Here is a 26,135-nt window from a genome sequence, read left to right as displayed (position 1 = left end):
CTCCCACTCCCCCTGCTTGTGTTCCTGCTCTCGCTGTCTCTCTGTCAAATAAATAAATAAAAATCTTTATTAAAAAAAATGAAACAATCATCACTTTGTCATTCAGGGGGAAAAAAACACACATACATGCACATACAATCTAGAAAAGAAAGAAAATTCCCATTTTGGTGAGGAATAGTAAGAAAAAACTTGCTTTTCCTCAAAGAACATGAACAGAGGTTATTTCGTGTGTTTCACAGTAAAATTAGACTTTTCAGAATACATTTATTTTTGTGATTCACAGATAATGAAAGTAATGGAAGAAAAATAAGGTTGATTGTGTGCAAAGAGTGACAGAGTTACTATTCAGCTAATATGACTGCTGGTACATTTTTCATGCAGGAAAACTGGTGTCATCTCCTTTTCTTTAACAACATGCTCACTTTATCAGTCAAATATTGTCCAAAGACTTTGAGGCAACTTTATCCCCCAGCTATTTCCTCCAATTCAGGAATATTGTTTTCCTGATCAATCCATCCCTCTATCTGCCCTGTCTTCCCTCTCTCCCCTCTTTCTCAGGATATAAAGACACCCATATCCTGACTGTTCTTGAAAACAAAACCAACCAACCAAAAATGTCTGACTCCTCTAAACCTCTCATCTCTACTTTTTCCCTTATGGCTAACTTTCTTGGAAGAGGTACTAACTCATATCAATCGAGACTTTGCTCTTTTTGTACCAAATGTCACTAAAGCTGCTTTTACTAATATCACTGACAATCTAATTTCCCAGTTGCCATATCTGAGGGTCCTTTGAAGTCACCTGTCCTAACTCGCCTTTCTGTGGCTTGTACACCAGCACCACTCTCTACTTGAAACTCTGATATCAGGTAACCAAAGGAAGCAAAAATAGCACACAAAGTCGCCAGGTCCCATCACATTGATTCAAGACATACCTGATGTTTTTCATTATGATATAAATGGCACATTTTAGTAGAGTTTAAAAAAAAATACGTGGGATAATGAAAAAGAATTTTCTGCTTAGCAAATTACATGAGGTCTTGGGATGCTGCTCTCACTGATTGGCTTGGGAAGGCCACATTTAGAAGGTGGTGGTATTAACAGTCCCAATGACAGTCTGGAATCAGGCGAGTTGACAGGAGTGACAGTAATGGAAGAAATATTTAGACAGGAAGAGGAATCATCACTACTACGCCAGAAAGATGAGCATCTCTGAAACCCATGTTGCTCATGATCAGACATTTTGTGCAGCAGCTGTAAAGGAATGACAGAGAAATACACTGAGGAGAAGAAAGAAGACATGGAGGAAAAAGGAAAAAAGTATATATGACAATTTATCTGTAAAGTGATATTTTGTGAAAAGAATAAGTAATTTCAAAATAACTTTACTAAAAATTTAAAAAAATCATTTGAGTGTATTTTCCTATTGCAATAGTCCTTAGATTCCAGAATGTTTAATTTGATCATTTTTCACTGAAATATTACATTTTTAGATATTTAAATAAAATGTTGCATCATTAGGACTTGCGAGGAAGACAATAAAGAGTAAAGCTTAATGATTTATTTCAATGAGAGCTTCTGGGTAATGACATGGGAAAAGGAATCATAAGTAGTAAGAAAAAAAACAGTCACTGAAATAGGAGTAAAGTCTAGTAAAAAGTAATGACTTTGTAGAATTTTCAAAAAAGGTTACAACAATCATTTTAGTTTTAATCCTCAAAACATTTTTTGAGATATTTGTATTAGTAATGTTATGTCCTTATTATAATAAAGATATGGGAATCAAGGCCCAGAGATTCTTTGTGATTTATTCCTCTATGAGGTAAGAAGCAGAGCCTAATATTAAAATAATCTGACTCCAATCATCATGACCTTTCTGTAGGTTCTGAGTTCCAAATGGTAAGACTTCTCAGGGATGGGCAAAGGGGGTTGTCAAGCATCTCAAATAAATGAGATAATAAATGATTAGATAATCAGTAAACGATACACTATACTGGGTCTGCATATCAGATTTTGGATGACTTGTATAAGTTATCTACATTACAGTATGGAAAGCTACTGTCAAGAGCTGAGCTGATAGGAACTGAGCTGTCAGAGTAGTCAATTAAAACAAGCCAAAATGAAAGTAGTAATTCAGCCTTTATTCACTTACTGCTATGGTATAAGCAAGAGGCCAGAAAGAAGGTGCTGTCTTCATCAATGTCCCTTTTTTTCCCAGAAAATGGCACTGGGCTAAGGTTAGAAGTATCAGTGCAGAAGCAAGGCATTGTCTCTCTGCTGAGGGAGCCCTGAACTAAAGGTCCTGATGGGTTTTGTGTTGTGTTGTGTTTGTTTTGTTTTGAAGGGAGGGAACAAGCCAGAGAGGGGGAAAGGAGAAAGGGCTAGGAGCAGAAAAGTACTGAATAGTGAATCAGAGTGGAGAAAGGAGTCTTCAAGGCCCTCCTAAGATGGCCTTGACAGAGACATTTTAAAAAAAGGCCACGGTTAAGGGCCTCCAAAAAGAAGGTCTCTGAATACAGGCACCAGGGCTAGGAATGCAGACATGCTATGCAGAAGAGCACAGCTGGCCTAGGGGTTGAGGGGCTGAGTCCTTGACTGCAACTCCTCCATACTGTGCACTGTCCCTGGTGCGGGGAGGGCAGTTTCTCCTGGGGGGTTGCCAGGTGAAGCTTTTGTAATTGCCCATGATAGAGCCTGACAGGATTGGCCCTGGAGCAGGACTTCTCAACTACTGGTCACACTTCAGGGATTTTTTAGCACTAACAGGATTTTGAGGCAGCCAACACAAATATGGCTTTTGATAACCTCACAGTGAAAGGTTATAACCAAAATGATAGTTAGGAGAACCCACAAATTTGAAGGAAGTTTTTAAGCTGAGTCACCTCTTCGCACATTTCTCAAAGCTGAGGGGAAAATAAGGCAGGGTGAAGTGAAAGATTTAAGCTGAGGGAAGGGTTCAGTGTGGAAGCAAAATCTCTGATGGTCTGAGTTATATAATTTACCACTCTATTAATATGTATATACAGTTATATAATTACTGTTTCCCCTATTGCTCTCCATAGTGATCTGTCTGCAGATATGTATACATGTATGCCTGTATAAATATGATTTTAAATTCTATTTTATAGTCTACGCAGTTTACTGTATAATTTTGTGATTGGTGGCCACCTTTTACTTAATTTTAAGTGAGAACTGTAAGCTCCTTGTGCACAAAATTTTTCTAAACTTTAAAAGAAGTATTTTCTAAAAGCTATATAACACATCAAAATACTAGACATATAATAAAATGTCAATGTATATTTATTGCAACTTTTAAACTTAAACTATAAATTGATAAGGATGTTTATAGCGAGTGAAACATGATTTTATGTGGAAGTTGTCCTTGGTATCATCTGGTTTATAACATAAATGAAAGTACTCTATATTAGCCCAAAAATCTTAACCAGATGCCTCAAAACAAACTGAGGGCCAAAATAACCTAACTTACAAGTGCTCTAGTATTTTATGATAGTGCTAATACTATGCCTTCTACTTACTCTGAGAATGTATACTTATACAGATGAAGAATGTATGTAATATGAAAATAATCAAGTTTTTAAATACTCCATTTAAGAGGTATTTTCACTTCCAAAATGGCAAAGCTTGGATATCTATAAATAGTTGCAGTATCTAAAGTTAAAGCCTCTAACACTAACCACCACAGGTTTCCTTTGGGTCATCAGTAATGTAGATTTGGCCAACTGGCATCTGTTGCTCGGGTCACACAGATCTTTGGATATATTGAAAACAGTTGCTTGCAGGTAATGTTAAGAGACTGCACATTAAAATCTGGAGCTTTTCTTGAGAAATTACAAAATCTAGAAAGTGGGCCCACAGACTTGCATGAAAATAACTGGTAGTAACTGTTGTGCCTCTTAAGTTGGGTATATGCTCTCCAATTCATCACTGTGACATAAATATCACAGCCTGTGCTCTGTTGATGTCTGAGTTTGTGATTCCTAACTTAGAAATGATTCAAGTCAAGGAATTAATTATTACATCTGTTAAATATTTTGAGTGGTGTTTCTAAATTTAGGGGGTCAGGAGCTAGTCATTTTTTAAGCTGCCATTTTTAACTGGTTGAGGATATTTATTTTTTAAGAAATTAAATACATAGAGCTTGGTATTTTTGTGTCTTCTGTCAGTATTTTGACAGATGGCTAGAAACCAAAATTTCTGGACTCTCCTACATTCATGGCACCACGGTTTAGTCCTTTATGCTCATAATTCCAAGTGCTCTGGTCTTTATGAAGGTGTACAAGATATGATCCCATTCTAAGGGAACAAGGAGCTCTATGTTCAACCATTACATGTTAATTACGCAGACATTGTTAGGTTCTTAAGGCCTATTAATTATGAGTGCCCAGGGGCACCTGGGTGTCTTATTTGTTAAGTGTCCAACTCTTAATTTCAGCTCAGGTCATGATCTGAGGGTTGTGAGATCGAGTCCTGCGCCAGGCTCCAGCCGGGCCTGGAGCCTGCTTGGGATTCTCTCTCTCCCTCTGCCCCTCCTCTCTATCTCTCTCTTAAAAACAAATAAACAAACAAACTCCAAAAAAAAAAAAAAAAAACAAATGCCCATATTTGAGATTCATTGTTATAGTTTTGTAGCTTGCTCTTTCAGGAAGTAGTGGCTTGAGACATTCAGGCCATGGTGAATATTTCAACCTTAGTCTTTTCTAAATATGACAGCAATGATGAAGTGTTATAAAAGGGTTTGAATTCTCAGTAAATGTCCAATACACTTAAACAACAATTAAAAAAACTGCATTAAACAGTTCTTTGGTAATATCTACAGAAATATTAGAATGATACCAATTTTATTTTATGCTGTTAATTGTTTTGGTAATATAAATATCCAAATACCCTTTTAAAATGTAAAACACATAACCTTAAGATTAAAATATGATTTATCATAATTGTTAAAATTACTTAGAATTAAATTTACAAAGTAAATTACTTAAATTATTTAAATTTATATTTGAAATATGATGTCTAACTTTTTCTAGTTGAAAAACTGGTAGATTATAAATAAAACTAGATGAGGAAATACAATGGTGATGCAAAACATTCTGGCAAATCTTTCTTTGCTGCCATGCTGATTCACATTGTCAAAGTTCACAATTACGTTACATTTTCGACATCACTTTTTAAGTAAGTTTTAAAAGTAGTAACTTCCAGTTTAGAATTTATAGTATCATGAATGCATTTTTTCAGATTTCTAGATTCACAGTTTGGTTATATTGGTCTCTTACTTGTAAGACCTATTATCTTATTTGTTCTTCCAAGAATGCCATAAGTTAAATGGATAGGACTGTCTGCATATCCAAAGAGGAAAACTGCAACACTAAATTAAATGATTTGATCAGGTACTCATGGTCAGAATTGGAACAGAATATATTTTTTTCCCATTAGATAGAGTTTACTCCTTCAGGATCGTCTTTTTTGCAAGTAACAATTATGAAAATGAAGCCGTGAACCGATAATCATTTTTTGTGGGCAGCAAATGTTCTTGAATCAATGTCATGTTTAAAATTTATGCCTTTGTTTAAAGATTCACATTTGGCTTGTTGTGTAACTGAGAGTTTTCACAATCCGCTCTTGCCCATCTTGATTTCAGTAATAGTCGAGAAAACACTAGAGGAAGATAAATAGGCACTTTTGTTTACCCACAATGAAATACACATTTTAGGTTATAATTGTCCTATCAAGTCTAATCAGTGGCCACACAGTTGATTATGTAAAGGTAGAATTTTATCCAGTAACAAACACTTGGTTTAATTGAAAGGGAGACATTTATTTTACTCAGCAATAGAAAGTCCAGTACTTCTAAGGACTACAATTTTATTCATTTAACTTCCTGGCAATAGTCTGATTTGGTTAAAAGTATCTATAGCCAGAAAAGTAAAATGTAAGCATCCAGACACAAGAATCAAGAGGAACAATCTAACTTAACTTGCTATGCCCCCATCTTATAATGGAACAATCTTCTGGGGGCATTCATGAGGCTAGGAGGGCAGAATAAACCCTTTTCTTTTTCTGATATAAATACAGGCAGCATTGCCATGTGAATGTAATAAATGGAAATCAGATTGTTCCTAGATAATTAGTACCAAATGGTGGAAACCCAACCTCTAATCTATTGCCAAACCACTAGAACACAGCAAAAAGCAAACAGCACAGTCAAGTAACGGAAATTTCTCAGTGTATCTAAATGACTGTATAAAATAAGGACCCAATTTCTTTTTTTTTTTAAGATTTTATTTATTTATTTGAGAAAGAGAGAGGATGAGAGATAGAAAGCACGAGAGGGAAGAGGGTCAGAGGGAGAAGCAGACTCCCTGCTGAGCAGGGAGCCCGATGTGGGACTCGATCCCAGGACTCCAGGATCACGACCTGAGCCGAAGGCAGTTGCTTAACCAACTGAGCCACCCAGGTGCCCCAAGGACCCGATTTCTAAAACCAGTGAAAAGATTTCCACAATTTCAGTGTGATACAGAGGTATATTAATATGGGTGCTATCAAAGGCTATTTCATTTGCCTTAGAAAAGGAATCTATGATTGAACAACAGAGTGGTATTTAGGAGACATGTAAGCATTCCGTTTGTTAAGAATAAGTTAAAAAAGAGTATGTCAATTATCCATAGGAAGATTAAAAATAGGTGTGGTCCTTCACTCATCACACATATGAGGAATTGGTTTTAAGTAAAAACAGGTTTGGATATATACTGAACATATACATTGGTTTGTAGTTAGAAATGTCTTTTGATTTTAATACTGAGCAAAAAAAAGTCTCTATTTTGTTTTCCTTAGCTAGAACTAAACTACTCTAGAACCTCACAGTGGGCAAATTTATACTGGGTGTATTAACTAAAACAATAAACAACAGTCCAAATGGTGACAGAAAAAGAGCAACCTTTTTTCATTCAAGTACTATAATCATGAGCCCAGACTTCCTCCTTCAATTCCAGATTTGCATATTCAACCACCCAATAAGCATCTCTAGGTGGCTGTCCAGGAGGCAGAACTAACATGAGCAAAAGTGAAATATTAAATCTTTGTCATGCACCTTCACCAAGTCATGTCTATTTTGAAAATGGCATCACGAACCCAATGCTCAGGAAAAAACCCTAAGGGACAATTCTGACCCCTCTTTTATTCTACAGCCCCAACCAATCCATCAGTAAATCCTGCAAGCTCTACTTCCAAAATGTATCGTTAGGGACGCCTGGGCGGCTCAGTCAGTTAAGCATCTGACTTTGGCTTGGGCCATGAAATCAGTGTCTTGGGATGGAGCCCCACAACTAGATCTGTGCTCAGCTGGGAGTCTGCTTCTTCCTCTCCCTCTGCCCCTCGCCCATTTGTGCTCACTCTCTCTCTCTCCCAATGTTTAAAAAAAAAAAATGTATCAAGTTATATGTACTGTCTGAAATGACAGAACTCCAGACCAATTTACCCTTCTATCTTTCCTAAGCTACTGAAATAGTCTCCTAGACAGTTTTGGGGACCTCATTTTGGCCTCTTTATAGACCGTGGGGCATACATCAGTCAGATGATCCCCAAATCCCCTGTTTAAAACCTACGAGTAACTTCTCAGTGCAATTAAAAAAGAAAAAAAAAAAAAAAAAAAACAACCAAAGAAACCTCTACAGGGCCCTATAAAATCTAGCCCCTCTCTCTCCAGTGTCATCTCCAACTTTTTTTGGCTCTTGGTCACTATGCTCTAGGCACAAAGGTCTTGTCACTCTTTCCAGCCCTTTGCATTGACCAACTGCAGGTCTCAATTCAAATGCTACCTTCGCAGAAAGGGCTTCCCTGATCACTGTCTCTAAGAGTCCCCACCAATTCTCTCCTATTCCGCTGTATGTTATTTTGTTCATAGCATATATCAGATCTGAATTTTTAAATTTATTTATTCATTTACCTATGGGATGATTACCCATCTAGCTCTCCGTTCCCCATAACAGCTGAAATTCATAGACTGCTAAAACCCAACAGCCTAGAATATCATATGACCATATTTGATATTCAATAAATATTTCACAAGCTGCCATAACAGATCACAACTGTATCTAATGTGTGGAGTTGGAAAATGTGAGAAAATAAAAATCAAAGTGATATGCATTGTAATACATAAGACATGTCACTAAGATACTATTTCAAAAAAGGAATGATGACTTGGTAGGACTGGGAAAAATAAAAACAAAACTACAATTTACACAGTGAAACCTTGAAAGGATGTTTTAGAATTGCTGAAGAATTTCATTAAAAGTTTGAACCAAAATTACTTAGTTTGCATTCTCAAAACAAATCAGAATGACCAATTCACAATGATGTATATAACACATATGTGGATGGCCGGCCACCATCTAAGAAATAGCAATCTTTCCATAGGGTGCCTTTGGGGAGTGCAGAGAAATGTTATCTATGTTCTCACCCACATGGTGACTCCTTAAAGTATCAAAGGTTCTCAGTCTGGAATATTCTACTCAACAGGGCCTCACATTTTTCACTTATGACTTAATATAGAATAAAAGATCACCATCTCAAAAGTTGAAATTTCTTATGAGGAGATCTGATTCCTCTGAACCATTGTTCTGTGTTACAGAAATTCAACTATAACTTTGGACCTCTTGCTAGGAAAAATAGCTTGCAATCTTGTAATTATCTAATCAAAAATGTTTCTTATTTTTCTGATGCTTCCCATATTTGACTTTATTTGCTATTTCATCACACAACTGATAAGAATAGCATCCAAACCAGCAATGTGAATTATTTTCATTTTCTACATTACTTTTAATTTCACAATCCCTCCATAAATCCATTCCTACTTTTGTTCTCTTCTCTCCCTCTTTCCAAAGAGACTACTTTAAAGCTAGGATCGGAGATAAATCTTTTCTTTTACTTTGACTAACACTTGCTTGATGTGGATTATATTGTGTTCCACTGGCAAATCCTGATATTTCAGGAAACTGTTGTTTTATATGCCTATTTTTATGAACCAAATTATAGTGTTAAATCATTTATAGAGAACCATTTCTGAATTAGACTCTTTTATATGGCAGAAGAGTTACTTCTGTGTGTCTTCAGAAAATCTGGCTCCCAAAAGGATCAAGACCCATCTTGGGCTGGTCATTGGAGAAGAGTCATCTGTCTTGGGGCTTCCTCTCACCATAACACACTGAAAGCTCGGGGAGAACCTGATGCCAAATTAATTTTTCATACCAAACCCACCTATATTGCAATTCTGATGTGCATAATGGGATTCATAATTCACTTCAGCACTTCTTCAATTCATGCATTAATTGTTGCCTCTAATCCCTTAAACAAACCGCTGAGAACTTTAGCAATTTTGGAGCATTCTATCCTTCAGTCCTCTGAGAGCAAAGGAAACGAACAAAGAAAGAAAAGCTATAGAGTCTCATTTCCAGAATTACAAGCCCAACAGGCATTTACTGTGCATTAACTTTGCTATACATGATGGCACTCTGTGAGGCGCTTTGTGTTCTCGTTCTCTCCTATTAAACTGGTGGTCAAATTTCATAAGAAAGTTCTAACTTAACAGAAATTTGCTTTACTATAGACCCACTGCAAGCTATTAAACAAGTTACCTATACTTTAAATTTATATTTTAATTATTTACAATTTTCATTGTTTTCCAAATTCAATTTTAATAGTTTGAATCATTAAAAAATCTTCAACAGAGTGGATATTTATAAGCATGGCAATATTTCATACTAAAGGGCGCCTGGGTGGCTCAGTTGGTTAAGCGACTGCCTTCAGCTCAGGTCATGATCCCGGAGTCCTGGGATTGAGTCCCACATCGGGCTCCCAACTCAGCGGGGAGCCTGCTTCTCCCTCTGACCCTCTCCCCTCTCATGCTGTTTCTCTCTCTCTCTCTCTCAAATAAATAAAATCTTTAAAAAAATATTTCATACTAAATAACTGTAGATAATTTGATTCAGTTCATTTTTAATATCAGAAAATTGGGAGATAATTTTAAGAAATGTGAAATAAATATAGCACTTAGTGTTATATTAATTTATTCCACAGCTACATAACTAAAATCAAAAATGAAAGGCAAAAGTATTTGTTCATAATCTCTTCAAAAACTTTAAAACATCAGATATCTTTTAGCAACTTAAAAATGTTGAGTTTCCTTCCTTTAAAAATAAAATAATTTCTATTTTTTATCTTAAAGATGTACATCCTCCAGTATATGGGCAATTTCAAAAATCATATAAGCTTTTAGAAACTGAAAAATTATAAGACAAGTAATTTTTGAAGTTAAAATAAATAATACTAAGATATTACTATGACAAAATATAATTGCAAAGTTACAATCTGAGTTATTCACATAATGATCAATGAAGCAATAAATTTTCTACACATATGTATTAGGTTCAAAAAAGTGGTTTAAAGAAAATGATTTCTCTTTTTTTAATTAAGCCTTTAGTTATAGTCTCTGAAGCATTCTATTGAGACACATTCAGTACTGAGATGAATACAATGCTTATAATAATTATTAAATGACAACTTCTGGAGAGCTAATCCTTTTTAATAACTGCCTATTTGAATAATTTTATTGTTTTTTATATAACAGACTCTACCAGTGAGATCTGCTGAATAATGAACATACAGACTGCTTGTGCTTCATTTACATGCCAACTGTCATGCTCATGGGAACTAAGGCAAGTGTCATCTCTTCATTCCTCCTGATCCTTGCCATTTCTGAAGCTGACTTGGTGACCATTCCAGATCACCAATGCACATGCATAACTCCCAACCTGACCCACCTTCTTCTTAGTTGCCCTAGTGCCAGTCCAGGGCAATGCCCGCTTTCAGGAGATAAAAGAGGGGAGGGCTGTTTCATCATTCATCAACATGCCCCAGAACTTCTTGCTCCTCCCAAATCTACCTTGCCCCTCAAATCTTAGTTCATCTAGAGACAGAGCTTTGGGTTTACATCCAAAATGGTAATGGGTCTTTACTAAAGTAAAGCTGTTATTTACATACAAGGAATTACAGAAACAACACTTTATTAAGACTGCTTGAGGGGTGCGTGGGTGGCTCAGTTGGTTAAGTGACTGCCTTCAGCTCAGGTCATGATCCTGGAGTCCCAGGATCGAGTCCTGCTTCAGGCTCCCTGCTTAGCAGGGAGTCTGCTTCTCCCTCTGACCCTCTCCCCTCTCATGCTCTCTCTCTCTATCTCATTCTCTCTCTCAAATAAATAAATAAAATCTAAAAAAAAAAGACTGCTTGAAAATGTAACTTCCCTTCATTTATGTTTATACTCCTAGTTTGTTTCACAGGATGGCTTATAGTAAGACTTTCAAAAAGACCCAGAAGGGTGTTACTTCATTTTGGGACCAAAGTTTAAAGACAAGTTTGAGGGATGCCTGGGTGGCTCAGTTGGTTAAGGGTCTGCCTTCGGCTCAGGTCATAATCCCAGGGTCCTGGGATCGAGTCCCGCATTGGGCTCCTTGCTCGGCGGGAGCCTGCTTCTCCTTCTGCCTGTCGCTCCCCCTGCTTGTGCTCTCTCTCTCTGACAAATAAATAAATAAAACCTTAAAAAAAAAAAAAAAAGAAGGCGTTTGAGCCGATGCCTTGTTCTTTGGGACCAGGGAGGAAAGAAAATAAATACCATAATCTTGATGAGAAGCAAACAGTGATGGTAGTGAAGAGAAAATAACAAAAAACAAAACAGGAAGGATATTTTAATAAAGCCAGCATCACTATCCATAACAGAGGTACATGGGAACATACGAACCTCACTCACAACCTCTCTTATCTTGGCCATATCAGCCCCACTATCATACACTATTTGCCAAGCAATGGAAATGCCAACCTGCTTCAGTGAGAAAGATGGAAAACTGTGAGTTTAAAAGAAAGTTTTTTGACCCATTTCCAGGGCACACCAAATTTGAAACCCTAAATGCAATTTCTTATAGGAGCATTATTTATGGTTATAAGGTGCTGAAATATTCTAGAACTAGATAGCCATATATATATGTATATATATATATATATATATATATGACCTAAGCCAATCCACCCTTGGAGTACTGACCTTCATTATAGATACTGGACTGTTAACAAGACTGACTTTGGTTTCTTACATTGCATAGCCAGCAATCTATCTATCTATCTATCTATCTATCTATCTATCTATCTATCCATCTCACTCTCTCTCTCTCTCTCTCATATATATATATATATATAATTTTCATTGAGTTAGCCTAGAGATTGAACCAATATGGACTTGCAAATAAAAATTAGAAACAAAAATTCTTTTTAAAAGTTTGCAAATGCCATAATCATGTTTCAGTTTTATTAAATATTTTTAAAATGCAAAATAAAATATATACTTTACTGGAGAATATCAGTAGCACAGATGATTTAAGAAGAAAAAAAGTTTTCTAAATATATTTTGCCAGAAAAAATATTGTCTTAAATTCCATCTTCCTCCTCCAAAAGATTCCCTTAGCCAAAATCATGAAAGAATGGCATCATATATCGTATTGGGAAAAGGATTTTAAATCTATGATAAACCAAAAGTAAATAATTTAAATATAAATATCTGAGAGTTGTCTGCAGAAACTACCACTCATTTTGGTGTCTGAAATTCAATTGTGTCACTCCCAGTGGAAACCCTTGCTATGTAATGTAAGAAACCAAAGTCAGTCTTGTTAACAGTCCATTTTCTATAATGAAGGTCAGTAGTCCAGGGGTGGATTGGCTTAGGTCATTAAATCTAACCTCAGTAAATAGTAATCAATAAGAGTGAAAGAAAGAATATGTCACAAAGAGAAAAAGAACATACTGAGGGATGGTTTATTCTACAAAACACGAGGGAAAAGAGCAACATGGAAAAACAACTCGTCTATGCTACCAACATAATTTTAATTTTTTAATTAGCATCTTTCTTCTCTACCCGTGTTTTAAATCCTGATCCCAGAGTATTATAAACATCACAGAGCTGATGATCCAGAAATGCTCTATCACCAGGAAGTCTTGTTTTTAAGGAAAACATGCACATAGTCTATATACTTACTGGAGATGTTGATACTTGGGTTATTCTTAACTGGCTTTCCAAATCTTGTACTTTGTTTTTAAGTTCCATATTTTCGGTTTCTAAGTCTTGAATCTAAAAAGCAATGATTATTGAATAACCTTCAGAAATTTATTCTTGGAAAATATTGGCCATCATATTGGCTACATTAATGAATAGGATTTTATATTATTTAAAATTTTAATGTACTCTTGTGCACAGGGGAGAAAATCATTTGATAAAGGTTGGGGACTATCAGGAAATTCTAGATCATTGGAAAGACCTTTTATTGGATTTAAAATATGTTTTTACACGTGTGCAAATTCCATGTTTCTAATACCTCATCTCTGTGTTTTCTGGTTGCACTGTACAGTCTGTTACCCATAATCTTGGAGTATAACCGCAAGACAGTGAAACTTGCTTATGATGACTTTGAAGACAGTGGAGAAAGGGTGTAATTTAATTACAAAGGAATCTGATCTGCATGGGAAACCACTTACCCAGCATCTGCTGCTTCTGCTGCTCTGATCCCCATGAGAAGCATCAGGAAGTGAAGCAAAGTCACATGAGAACACTAAGTTCTTGTGGGAATTCAATATAAAATGGTTAAAAACTGTGCAGGGGATCAGGAATGAAAAATTATAGGAACACAGTGAAAGCAGTTCCAATCAGTGTGGGGGAAATTTAATGGCAGGCCTTCTAAATTTGTTTGAGGATATGCAAGTTTCCCTGTACTTACATCACATAAACATGAAACAGAAAGTTTAGTTTACTCACTCTTTTCTGTAATCCTGCAATCTGTTTCCTTGTTTCAACATCTTTTCCTCCAGATTCTAGAAATTTCCTGTATGCCAGGTCAAATGCTTGGCCAATTGTTAAAGTTATTTCTTCAGCCTTTGTAAAAACCAAAGATTTGATATGTCAGACTGTTCTTTGAATCAAGAAAAACATTCACATGAGGTACTTCAAAGGGGCGATGGCTGCAGGTAGAGATGTGGTCAATGAATCAAGTCGTCTATGCTAACATAATTCAATGCCTATCCATGCACAAAATTAAAAAAAAAAAGCTTTGGTAATTAAATGAGTAGCTGTTGAAGTTGGAAGCAGGAGTTCTATCCACCTTCTCATCTATTTCATCATAGCATTTTTTCCTAGTTTGTTTTCCTTCTTTCCTCAAATATTTGGTGCCTATTAAATGAAAGCATGTTGCCAACTGCAGTTCTCTTGTTGCTTTACTACTTATTTCCTCTTCCTAATGAGGAGGGCTGGTTAAACCTGGCAGGTAACTCGAATGAGGCTGACCGGGTGGTGTCGTGGAAAACTTGAGGTATGCCCTCTCAAAGTGTAATAATCAGTTCCAGTTAATTGTTGGCTTGTGGAAATGAACAATTCCAACCCAGAGTTGTCAGATTTTAAAAATGGGAGATGAGGTCAGAAATCTGAATTTTTATATGAAAACTCCCAATTGTAAATGATAGTAAACCATATTACTGTAAAACACAGTGCCTATTGAACAAAATATATCTGTTATCTGAATTTGGCCTCAAAAATAATTTAGAGTTTCTCGTTAGTCAACCAGAAACTGCCACAAATGTCCAAAGTCTACCAGTTCATTCCTTCCTCATTCATATCTTGACTGGGATCAGTGTCTTGCACAATGTAAACACTAAATAAAAATGTATTTATTTTATTAACATTTTATTAAAAAGATTAGTGAAGGCATTAATTGATTTAATACATCAGAAATGTCATATTTATTATAAGATTTCCAGATGACATAAAAACTGGTGGTAATATTAAATCTTGAAAATGCCATGCTTTAATTTACTGCAAATCCTAAAGCTTTGTGATATGCTATGAACAATCTAAATTGCAAATATGCTTTATTAATAACAGATTTTTTTAATGTTTCAAGCTTTTATTTAAATTCTAGTTAATTAACATAGAGTGTAATATTGGTTTCAGGAATGGAATTTAGTGATTCACCACTTACATACAACACCCAGTGCTCATCACAACAAGTGCCCTCCTTAATCCCCATCACCCATCTAGCTCAACCCCTGCCCACCTCCCCTCCAGCAACCAATCTAGTTAAGAGTCTCTTTTATGAATAACATGGATTTAATTAAGACATTGTCATTTTTGTAGTTCACTATTTGTTTAAAGAATGCCTTTAGTATAAAAAAATAGTTTAATCCAGTTAACTAAAAAATACAAAATATATTCCTAAAGTTATATATAAGTACTATCTGTCTCACAAAAAAGGGGAAAAAAGAAGCTACATTAAGGAATACTACAGAAATGAAAACGCCAGATACCAAACTATGTGTGCTCAATGATTCCAACTGATGAAAAAGTACACATATAAAAAAATTAGTTGCATTGGTTGTTGTGATCACATATAATATTAAAACATAGTAAATGTGGTTATAATAGATTGTGGGACTATCATTTTTTAAATCTCTAACTTCAAAACTTAAGGTAATGTGGTAGTATTTGTTTTACAATAATAAAGACATATTTGTAAATTCTGGTTGTTTTTTCTACCTTCTTTATTATGGGTTCAGTGTGTCCTCCTCCTAAGACAGTATGTTACCCTCAAATACTCAAGGTGTACATTACAGAGAATTGTTTCAAGGGCAGCAAGTTTGATTTATCATTAATAACATTTGACTTGATTATAATTGTTTACAGTAACTTTTAAAAATCATATTCTCTTTTTATGATAAGACATATCTTTTGTGATTAAGACATCTTTTTATTAAAACAGCATTTAACTCCCCAGAAAATATTTTGCATACATTACCTCACTTGATTCTCATAATTAATCTATGAGGTAGGGATTATTATTATCCCCACAATACAAATGCAGCTTCAACTCTGTGAGATCTCAATTTGTGAGTGGAGAAACTGGATTTAAATCCAAAATTTTGACTCTACAAGCCCTCACACATTTTTATAAACAATAAAACATACAGATTATATTTGCACAATCAGATGTGCTTTGATAAATGTATATACCTATATAAGCACCATATCATTAAAGATATAGGATATTTCTATCTTCCTAGAAAGTTCTCCCATGCCTACTTGCAGTCAAATCACTTATCTTATGGGTAACCATTGCTAGAATTCCATCATCATAAATCAGTTTTGTCTGTCCTTGTATCCATAAAAATGAACCATATAGTATATATATATTCTTTTCTGTCTGGCTTCTTTTGGAGTTTCTTAGATGTTGTATGTATCATTTGTTTTATTGCTGATTAGTGTCCCATCTAATGAATATACCAGATTGATTTATCTATTTGCCTATTAAGGAACACTTGCATTGTTTTCAATTTTTGCTTATAAATAAAACTGTTACATTCTTCTAAAATCCTTTTGTGGACATCTGTTTTCAAAAATCTGGATATCTTCAATGGAAATGCTAAATCATAGAATAGCTCTATTTTAACATTACAAGAAACTACCAAACTGATTTGCAAAGTAATTGTCCCCTTTTACATTCCCACCAGCAGTAAGAGAGTTCTCGTTGCTCCTCATTCTCACCAATATCATATATTGACAGTCTTTTTAACTGGTCACCCTAACTGAATGAGTGATGCTATCTCAATGTGTTTTTAATTTGAATTTCCCTGTTGAATAATTACATTAGCCCAGTTCCATGAATGACTAAGATGAATTCCCCCATCCAATCATTTAATGAAATATAAAGAGCAAGAATATTTGTTAAATCCAAAAAAATTTATTTCAAAAAATTATTACAAGGCAAACATGAAATACAACAAGAATATATAATAAATAGCTTACAAATAAAGCTTGTGAAAAGACTGGGTGTAATGATTCCTTCTAGTAATAATAATTTATGATTCTTTTGACACATGAACTCTTTTTTACAATTAGTTAACAAGTAAGAGAGAGGTTTTAAACTTTGCCTTATCTACATCTCACTTCACATAAATAAAGGAAAATATGCTGGTGGGGTGAAGCTTTCATCATTTATTGGGGCTACTATTTAAATTTTATCAAGTGTAGAGGCTCCTGGGTGGTGAAGTCAGTTAAGCAGCAGACCCTTGATTTTGGCTTGGGTCATGATCTCAGGATCGTGAGATCAACCCCTGCATCAGGCTCCATGCTCTGCACAGAGTCCGCTTGAGAATCTCTCTCCCTCTGCCCTTCCCCACTTGTACTCACACTCTCTCTCTCTCTCAAATAAACAAATCTTAAAAATATATATATCAAGTGTAACATCCAGTGAATAAAGTATATTATATTAACATTTGGAAAAAAAATTGAAAAAAATGATGGCTAAGGAGTTGATACTGATTGTATATTAACCTTATATTAAATAAACAAGATCAGTCACATCATAATGATTATCTATATTGTAATTTTATTTTTTAAACTTAATGAGATCACTACAGTAGTTGTATAAATATTAAATCTTAATAACACATGATACTAATAAAGTGAGTTCTAATTTTGTAGCATACTAGGGTAGGGTTTCATCTGAATTTCAACCAAGCTCTTAGAAATTCACAGAAGTACTGAATATAAAAAATACAAGGAATAAAGAGAATGAAGTAAGAGCAGAGGGACTCTGGAAAGGTCACAGTCATGGGAGTAATATAACATGGAAGATGGAAGAATGTGGAATGGGAATCTAGGGTCTCACACTGGACTTCTGATTCTATTGTTACCTAGCTTTCTGACTCTGAGAAAGGCACTAAATCTCTCTGGCCCAGATTTACTTAAAATAAGATGAAAATGAAAACAAAATATAGCCATAGGTTTTTTTCCAGGTATTTTTTAGCTGATATGCAGTTATAAGAAATAATACAGAGAGATCATGGGTACCCTTCATCCACTTTCCCCCAATGGTAATATATTACAAAAACTATTGTACAAACCCCACCAACTAATACTGATATTAATATAGTCAAGATACAGAATAATTCCATTACCACAAAACTGCCTCATCTTGCTGTTTTATAGCCACATCCTCTTTGTTTCCCCTTACCATGTCCTTAACTCCTGAAAAACACTAATCTGTTCTCCATTTCTTTAATTTTGTCATTTCAAGATTATAAAAACAGAGTCATACAGTATGTAAGCTTTTGGGATTGACTTTTTTCATTCCATAATTATCTGGAGAGTTACCAAGGTTGTTTCATGTATTAATAGCTCATTCTTTTTTCTTTCTGAGTAGTATTCCATGGTTTGGATATACCAGAATCTGTTTAACCATTCACCCATTATCTGAGATATTTGTAGTTTGGGGTTATTATGAATAAGCTGCTATAAACATTCATATGTAGGTTTTTGTATGAACACAAGTTTTTATTTCTCTGGGATAAATGCCCAAATGAGTCATATGCTAATTGCAGGTTTAGTGTTTTTATGAAACTGCCAAACTGTTTACCCCAGTGTTTGTACCGTTTTATATCCCAATAACTATGTACAAGTGAACCACTTTTCCATATCCTTGCCAGCATCTGGTATTGCCACTTTTTAAAATTTTTTATTTATTTATTTTAAAGATTTTATTTATTTAATTGGGACAGAGAGAGCACAAAGGCAGGGGAAGGGCAGAGGGAGAAGCAGACTCCCTGCTGAGCAGGGAGCCCAATGCAGGGCTTGATCTCAGGACTCTGGGATCATGACCTGAGCTGAAGGCAGACGCTTACCTGACTGAGCCACCCAGGCGCTTCTATTGCCACCTTTTTTTATTGTAGTTTTTCTGATAATTGTACAGTGATACCTCATTTTAATTTGCATTTCCCTAATGGATACCAGTGTTAAAATCTTTTCGTGTGCTATTTGCCATCTGACTATGCTCTTCCATGAAACGATCCGTCATATCTTTTGTCTACTTTCCAATTTGATATTTTATGCTGTTGAGTTTTGAAAGTTCTTTGATATGTTTACAAATATTTTCTCTCAGTTCTGGGTAGTCTTCTTATCTCCTTCATAAGGACTTTCACAGAAAAAAATGTTTATTTTTTATAAAGCTCAACTTGCCACGTTTTCCATTTATGGATCCTGTTTTGTGTGTCAAGTCTAAGAACTCTGCCTATCCCTACACCCTGAATATTCTGTCTCTTTCTCTAAATGTTTTATAGTTGTGCATTTTACATTTAAGTCCATGATGCGTTTTCAATTAATTTTTGTATAATGTGTGAGATTTAAGTCAGTGTGCATTTTATTTGTCCACAGAGATCTAATTTCACAAGCACCATTTATTGAAAAGGGCATCTTTTGCATTTTGCATGTGTTGCATTGCATTTGTACCTTTGTCAAAAATCAGTGGGGTATGTTTGTGAGTTGATTTCTGTATTCTCCATTCTGTTCCATTAATCTATTTATCCCTTCACCAAAACTATAGTCTCAATTACCATAAGTATGTAATAAGCCTTGCAATAGGGTAAACCTTTTTCTTCTACTTATTGTTTTTTTTCCCAAAATTGTTTTAACAATTCTTGTTCCTTTGTCTTTTTATATAAATTTTAGAATCCTCTTGTCCCTATCTACAAAAAAAATCTTGCTATGATTTTGACAGGAATTGTATTAAACCTGTACATTAATTTGGAGAGAATTGACATATATACTAGATTGAGTCTTCCAATCCATGAACATGGCATATCTCTCCATCTACCTGCATCTATTTTTATTTCTTTCATCAGCAATTTGTAATTTTCAGCATACAAGTCCTATACAAGTTTTACATCTTAGGTTACATTTACACCTATGTATTTTGTTTTGAGTAATTGTAAATTTTTGTATCCATGTGTTCATTGCTAGCATACAGCAATACAATTGATTTCTGTAGGTTTATCACCTATTCTGTCACCTTGCTGAACTCATTTATTAGATCCAAGTATTTTTTTGTAGAATCCTTTGAATTTTCTGCATAGACAATCATGATATCTGCAAATAAGTAATATTTCTTCCTTTACAATCTGCATGCTTTTGATTTTCTTATATTACCTTATTGCCTTTAGAACTTCCAGGACTGTGTTTAATAAGAGTGGTTAGAGTAGAAATCCTTGCCTAGTTCTCAGTCTTAGAAGGAAAGCATTCAGCTTTTTCCCCATTAAGTAAAATTTTACCTGTAGTTTAAATGTTCTTTATAAAATTGAAAAAGTTTCTTTATATTCCCATTTTTCTGAGAGTTTCTAGCCCTGAATGGGTGTTGATTTTTTTCAAATATTTTTTAAGCACTGACTGATATGATCATATGTTTTTTCTTCTGTAGCCACTTAATATGGTTGATTGCATGGTTGGATTTTTGAATGTTGAACAAGGTATGTATCCCTGGGGCAAATTCCACTTGGTCTTGGTGTATAATTCCTTTATATATTGCAGAATTGTATTTGCTAATAATTTGTTAGAAATTTTTACATCTATATTCCTGGGGGATATAGCTTGGTCTGTATTTTTGTTTGTTTTTCACTGTCTGTCTGGTTTGATATTAGGGAAACACTAGATTCATAAAATGAATTGAGGGGTGCTCTTACCTCTTCTGTTTTTTGGAATAGGTTGTGTAGAATAATGTTAATTTTTACTTAAGCATTTTATAGATTCTTCCAGTGAAACCATCTAGACATCAAGAGTACTCTTTTAATAAGTTTTAAATTATAAATTCAATTTCCTTTTTAGTTACAGGGCTATTCAAATTATATATTTAATATTGGGTGGTTCATGGTAGTATTTCTCTCTTTTAAGAAATAGATTCAATTCACCTATATTGTCAATTTTTTTTAAAGGTATACAGTTATCTATAGTAGCCTCTTATTCTTTTGCTATCTGGAGGGTCTGCAGTGAAATCTCCTGTTTCATTCCTGACATTGGCAACTAGTGTCTTTTTTTTACTTTGTCAATTTCACTAAAATTTTGATACTCTTATGATCTTTCAAAAAACCAGCTCTTTGTTTCATTAGTTTTCTCTATTGTTTTTGTTTTCAATGTTGTTAATTTCTCCTTTATCATTCTTATTTTCTTTGAGTTTATTTTGATGTTTTGTTTTCTAGGTACTTGAGGTAGGAGCTTAGATCATTGATTTGAGACTTTCCTTTTCTTTAATGTGTTAATTTACTTGTCTTAAATTTTTCTCTCACCACTGTTTTAGCTGCATCACTCAAATGTTGATAACGTTCTATTTTACTTACATACAGTTCACTATATTTTAATAGTTGTCTTTGAGAAATCCTCTGACACATGGAATACTTGTTAAGTTTCAGTTCCAATTTTTGAAGAATTTGTTATTAATTTTTAAATTGATTTTTTTCTTGTTTCAATTCTAAAAATGTTTGAGATTTATTTTATAGCCCAGGATATGGTTTATTTTGTACATGTTCCTTTGGCACTGGAAGACCATATATATGCATTCTGCTGTTGTTGAGTGGATATCCCCATAGCTATTAATCAGATCCCATTGGCTGACGATGTAATTGAGTAATAGAGTAATTCCATATTCTTGATCATTTCCTGTCTAGTTGCTCAATCAATTGTGGTAAGAGTGGTGGTGGTGAAGTGTTCAACTGTAATTGTGTATTGTCTATCTTGTGTTTCCTTTCAGTTCTATCAGTTTTTACTTCACTTACTTTATAGCTTTACTGTTTGGATATACATGTTTAGATGGCTTTCCTGGTGGTATGACTCTTTTTTTTCTTTATATAATGCCCTTCTCTGTCCCTCATAATTTTCTTTATTTTGAAGTCCACTTTATCTGATATTACTATACTTTTCCTTTATTTAAGTAATGTTTGCATGAAATATATTTTTCTATTCTTTTCTTTTCAATCTTCCTGTATCATCCATAACACTATATTTGCAGAAAGTTTCTTATAGAAAATATATGTCTGGATTAGGTTTTTTAATCCACTCTGACCACCTCTTTTATTTAGACCATTTACATTTAATGTGATTTTTGATAGTTTGCCGTTTAAATTTTTCTTTTCTGTCACCTGTTTTCTTTCTCTATTTTCTTTTCACTATTATTGATGTGAATTTTTGAAATATTTTTATAAGAAAATTTTTATTTACCTGTAGCACTTTAAATGTGTCTCACTGTATAGCTTTTTAAATGATTGCTCTAGGATGCATATTATATTTATATAACTTATCACAGTCTAATAGTGTTGTCATTTTTCTAGTTCAAGTGAGAGAAAAGTTTTACATCCCTTCAACTGTCCTTTTAATAATTGCCTCACATATTTCCTATATATACATTTAGAATCACATCAGAAACTATTCTTTGCCTTTTTTTTTTTTTTTTAACCCATAGCCCCCTGCCCTCTGGTAACTATCAATTAGTTCTCAAGTTAAGAGTCTATTTTTGGTTTGCCTCTCTCTCTCTCTTTTTCCCCTTTGTTCATTTATTTTGTTTCTTAAATTCCACATATGAGTGAATTCATATGGTATTTGTGTCTCTTTTTCTCTGACTTATTTCACTTACATAATATTCTGTAGCTCCATCCATGTCATTGCAAATGGCAAGATTTCATTCTTTTTTATGGCTGAGTAATACACACACACACACACACACACACACACACACACACACTTCTTCTTTATCCATTCATCAGTCAATGGACACTTGGGCTGTTTCCATAATTTAGCTATTGTAAATAATGCTGCTACGAACATCAGGGTGCATGTACCCCTTTGAATTAGTATTTTTGTATTCTTTGGGTAAATAATTGTGCAATTGTCAGATCATAGGATAGTTCTATTTTTAATTTTTTGAGGAACCTCCATACTGTTTTCCACAGTGGCTGCATCAGGTTGCATTCCCACCAAGTGGGAAGTGAAGGAAGGTTCCCCTTTCTCCACAACCTTGTCAACACCTGTCGTTTATTTTAGCCATTCTGACAAGTGTGAGGTGATATCTCATTATAGTTTTGATTTGTATCTCCCTCATTCATCCAGTGAAAAGATGCTGAACATTTCTTCATGTGTCTATTGGCCATCTGGATGTCTTCTTTGGAAAAATGTCTATTCATGTTTTCTGCCCATTTTAATTGGATTATTCATTTTTTGGATGTTGAGTTTTATAAGTTCTTTATATATTTTGGATCAGATATGTCATTTGCAAACATCTTCTCCCCTTCCGTAGGTTGCCTTTTAGTTTTGTTGTTTCCTTTGCTGTGAAGAGCTTTTTTTGTTTTGATGAAGTTCCAATAGTTTATTTTTGCTTTTGTTTCCCTTGTCTCAGGAGACATATCTAGAAAGAAGTTGGTATAGCTAAAGTCAAAGAGGTTACCACCTGTGTTCTCTAGAATTTTGATGGTTTCCTGTCTCACATTTAGGTCTTTCATCCGTTTTGAATTTATACTGTGGTGTAAGAAAATGATTCAATTTCATTCTTTTGCATGCTGCTGTCCAGTTCTCCTATTCCATTTGAAGAGTTTGTCTTTTTCCCATTGGATATTCTTTCCTGCTTTGTCAAAGATTAATTGACCATATAATTGTCAGTTTGTTTCTAGGTTTTCTATTCTGTTCCACTAACCTATGTGTCTATTTTTGTGCCAGTTCCATACTGTTATGATCACTACAGCTTTGTAATATAACTTGAAGTCCAGAATTGTGATGCCTCCAGTTTTGCTATTCTTTTTCAAGGTTGCTTTGGCTATTCGGGGTCTTTTGTGGTTCTATACACATTTTAAGACTGTTGGAAAATTCTAGTTCTGTGAAAAACGCTGTTGGTATTTTCTATTTTAAATAATAATTTAGAAAAGTAAAGATTTACCCATATGTTTGCTTATCCTGTTCTTTTTTCCTTCCTCATGTTCCAAGGTTCCTTCTTTTATTGTTTCTTTTCTGTTTAGAGAACTTCCTTTAGCCATTCGTTTAGGGTAGGTCTGGTAGAATCAATTATCTCAGTTTTCCCACATCTGATAATTTTTCAATTTCTCCTTAATTACTGAAGCATATGTTTTTTTCTGGGTATAGGATTCTGGACAGTTCTCCCCCCTCCCGGCGACAAACACTCAAAATATATTGTGCTACTTGCTCTCGCCTTCATGGTTTCTAATGAGAAATACACTGTCTTTCAAATTGATTTTCTGCTCTAGAACTTGTTTATGTCCTGTGTCTTCAAGATTTTTCTCTGTCTTTCGTTTTCAGAACTTTAACTATGATGTATCTTGGTGTGGAACTGTTTGGGTTTATCCTGTTTGGAGTTCACTCGATTTCTTGAATCTATAGGTTTATGCCTTTTGTCAAAATTGGGCAACTATTATTTCTTCAAGTGTTTCTTCAAGGCTGTCTTCTTTTTCTTCTTTTTTCTATCTTTCTAGGACTCTGATGATACATAAATGTTACCTATTTTGTTACAGACTCAGAGACCCCTGAAGTCGTGTTCTCTTTTTATATTATTGTGTGTGTGTGTCTGCAGTGTGTGTGTGTTGTGTGTGTATACATGTGTGTGCATGCATATGCCTATTATCTCTGTGTTGTTTAAATTGGGAATTTTGTAATCTCTCCTATTTCCAGGTCACTAATTCTTTCCTCTGTCCCCTCCATTCTGCCACTGAGCCCAGATACTGAGTTTTCAGTTGGTAACTGTAATTTTTCAGTTCTAATATTCCTACTGGATTTTTCTTATATCTTCTATTTCTTTGTTTAGATTTTCTATTTCTTTGATAAAATTTTGTACTTTTTAATTTGTCTCAAGAGTGCTTGTAATTGTTTACCATTCTTTTTATGATGGCTGTTTAAAAATCTTTGGTAATTCTAGTATCTCTCTCATCTCAAGTGTTGGAATCTACTGGTCATCTTTTTTCTTTTAGTTTAACCTCTTCCTGTTTCTTTATATGATGAGTGATTTTCAACCAAATCTTGGATATTTTATATATTAAAGACTTTAGAAATTATTTACACTGTGTGTTTTAGTGGCTTACTATGATACCATTCCAGTAGGGGAATGGGAATGGAGAGCACTACCTCATTACTGCCTGGTGGGGTAGAGGTTCAGCTTCCACATTTGGCCTCTCTTCATTACTGCTTGGCAGGGCTGGGTACTCTAGCTCCTCACTGTCACCATGGAGGGAGGGAGACTCATTAATACAACATGAAACTGTTTATAAAGTAGTGAATTTCCAGTCTTGAGACATACTATGATTGGTTTTATCTATCTTTCAAACTCTCAACAATTTCACAGAAGCACTAAAAAAGGTACAGTGAGTAGATAAGACAAAGGCCCCCAATAAGAGTGGATGGGCTCTGGAATAGGTCACAGTTACAAAAGTAATATAGCATGATGGAACCAAGGCTCCAATGGTAATCTAAGGTCTTAAATTTTAATCCTGATTCTGTTACTACCTAGCTTTGTAAATTGGTAAACTCACTCAACTTTTCTGACCTTGGTTTTATAAAGAGGAAAGAGTTTTGCCAATTGGGCCATTATTTTCCTGTTTTAATCCTCCATGATAAGCTATTTAAAATGAGAATTAAAGATTAGGATGGCATGTCAAAAGTTCTACATACATATCAAATCAATTTTATAAATATAGTCCTTATTATAATTAGAACAAATAAAACTTTGAGGTGAAATGATATAAGGAAATTTTGAGGAAACATAGCCTCTTTGAGCTTATGAAAGTCATGCATGCTTATAGCTGAAGAAGTAACTTAGACCTCTTTTCAAAGGCCAGACTTCCATATACCTGCAGCAGAATCATTTCGGGTGAACTTGTAAGGATTTCCTGAGATCAAGCCCCAATCAGTATGAGCTTATTTTTTCAAGTAAAAACCAAAGAGCCCTCTTTATGAATATTATATACACTAATAGTTGTGAGCCACTGCTTTAGGTTTCAAGAAATTATTTTCAACACTCAAGAAAAAAAGGCTAATATGCTATATCCAAAGAGAATAATGGGTCAAGGAATTTAAATTCTTGAAATCAATTATAAACAATTATGATTAGGGTAAAATAGAGTTTATACTTTTGAAATAATATAACTATGCAGGGACTCTGACAAACTTATGTTTTAAATAATCCAATAAATTTGGATGGAGATCAAATAAAAACATGTGACACA

General features: G+C 34.5%; 1 protein-coding gene across 6 annotated transcripts in view; it reads right to left on the bottom strand.

Annotated features, from left to right (window-relative positions):
- The window catches only part of GULP1 (GULP PTB domain containing engulfment adaptor 1), a 250,008-nt gene that overhangs the window by 12,589 nt on the left and 211,284 nt on the right, over positions 1–26,135 (bottom strand). For 3 of the 6 annotated variants that reach the window (XM_027590735.2, XM_027590733.2, XM_027590737.2), the window contains 3 exons: positions 13,867–13,983; positions 13,590–13,670; positions 13,093–13,185 (listed from right to left, as the gene is read on the bottom strand). In XM_027590735.2, the coding sequence (XP_027446536.1) occupies positions 13,093–13,185; positions 13,590–13,670; positions 13,867–13,983 (291 nt within the window). Of the gene's footprint in view, positions 1–1,031; positions 1,254–13,092; positions 13,186–13,589; positions 13,671–13,866; positions 13,984–26,135 lie in introns of all 6 variants that reach the window. The other 3 variants (XM_035726826.1, XM_027590738.2, XM_027590739.2) reach the window with 3 other exon arrangements.

Source organism: Zalophus californianus, chromosome 3, assembly GCF_009762305.2.
Source record: "Zalophus californianus isolate mZalCal1 chromosome 3, mZalCal1.pri.v2, whole genome shotgun sequence".
Taxonomy (NCBI): domain Eukaryota; kingdom Metazoa; phylum Chordata; class Mammalia; order Carnivora; family Otariidae; genus Zalophus; species Zalophus californianus.
This window is presented reverse-complemented; position numbering and strand designations above follow the sequence as displayed.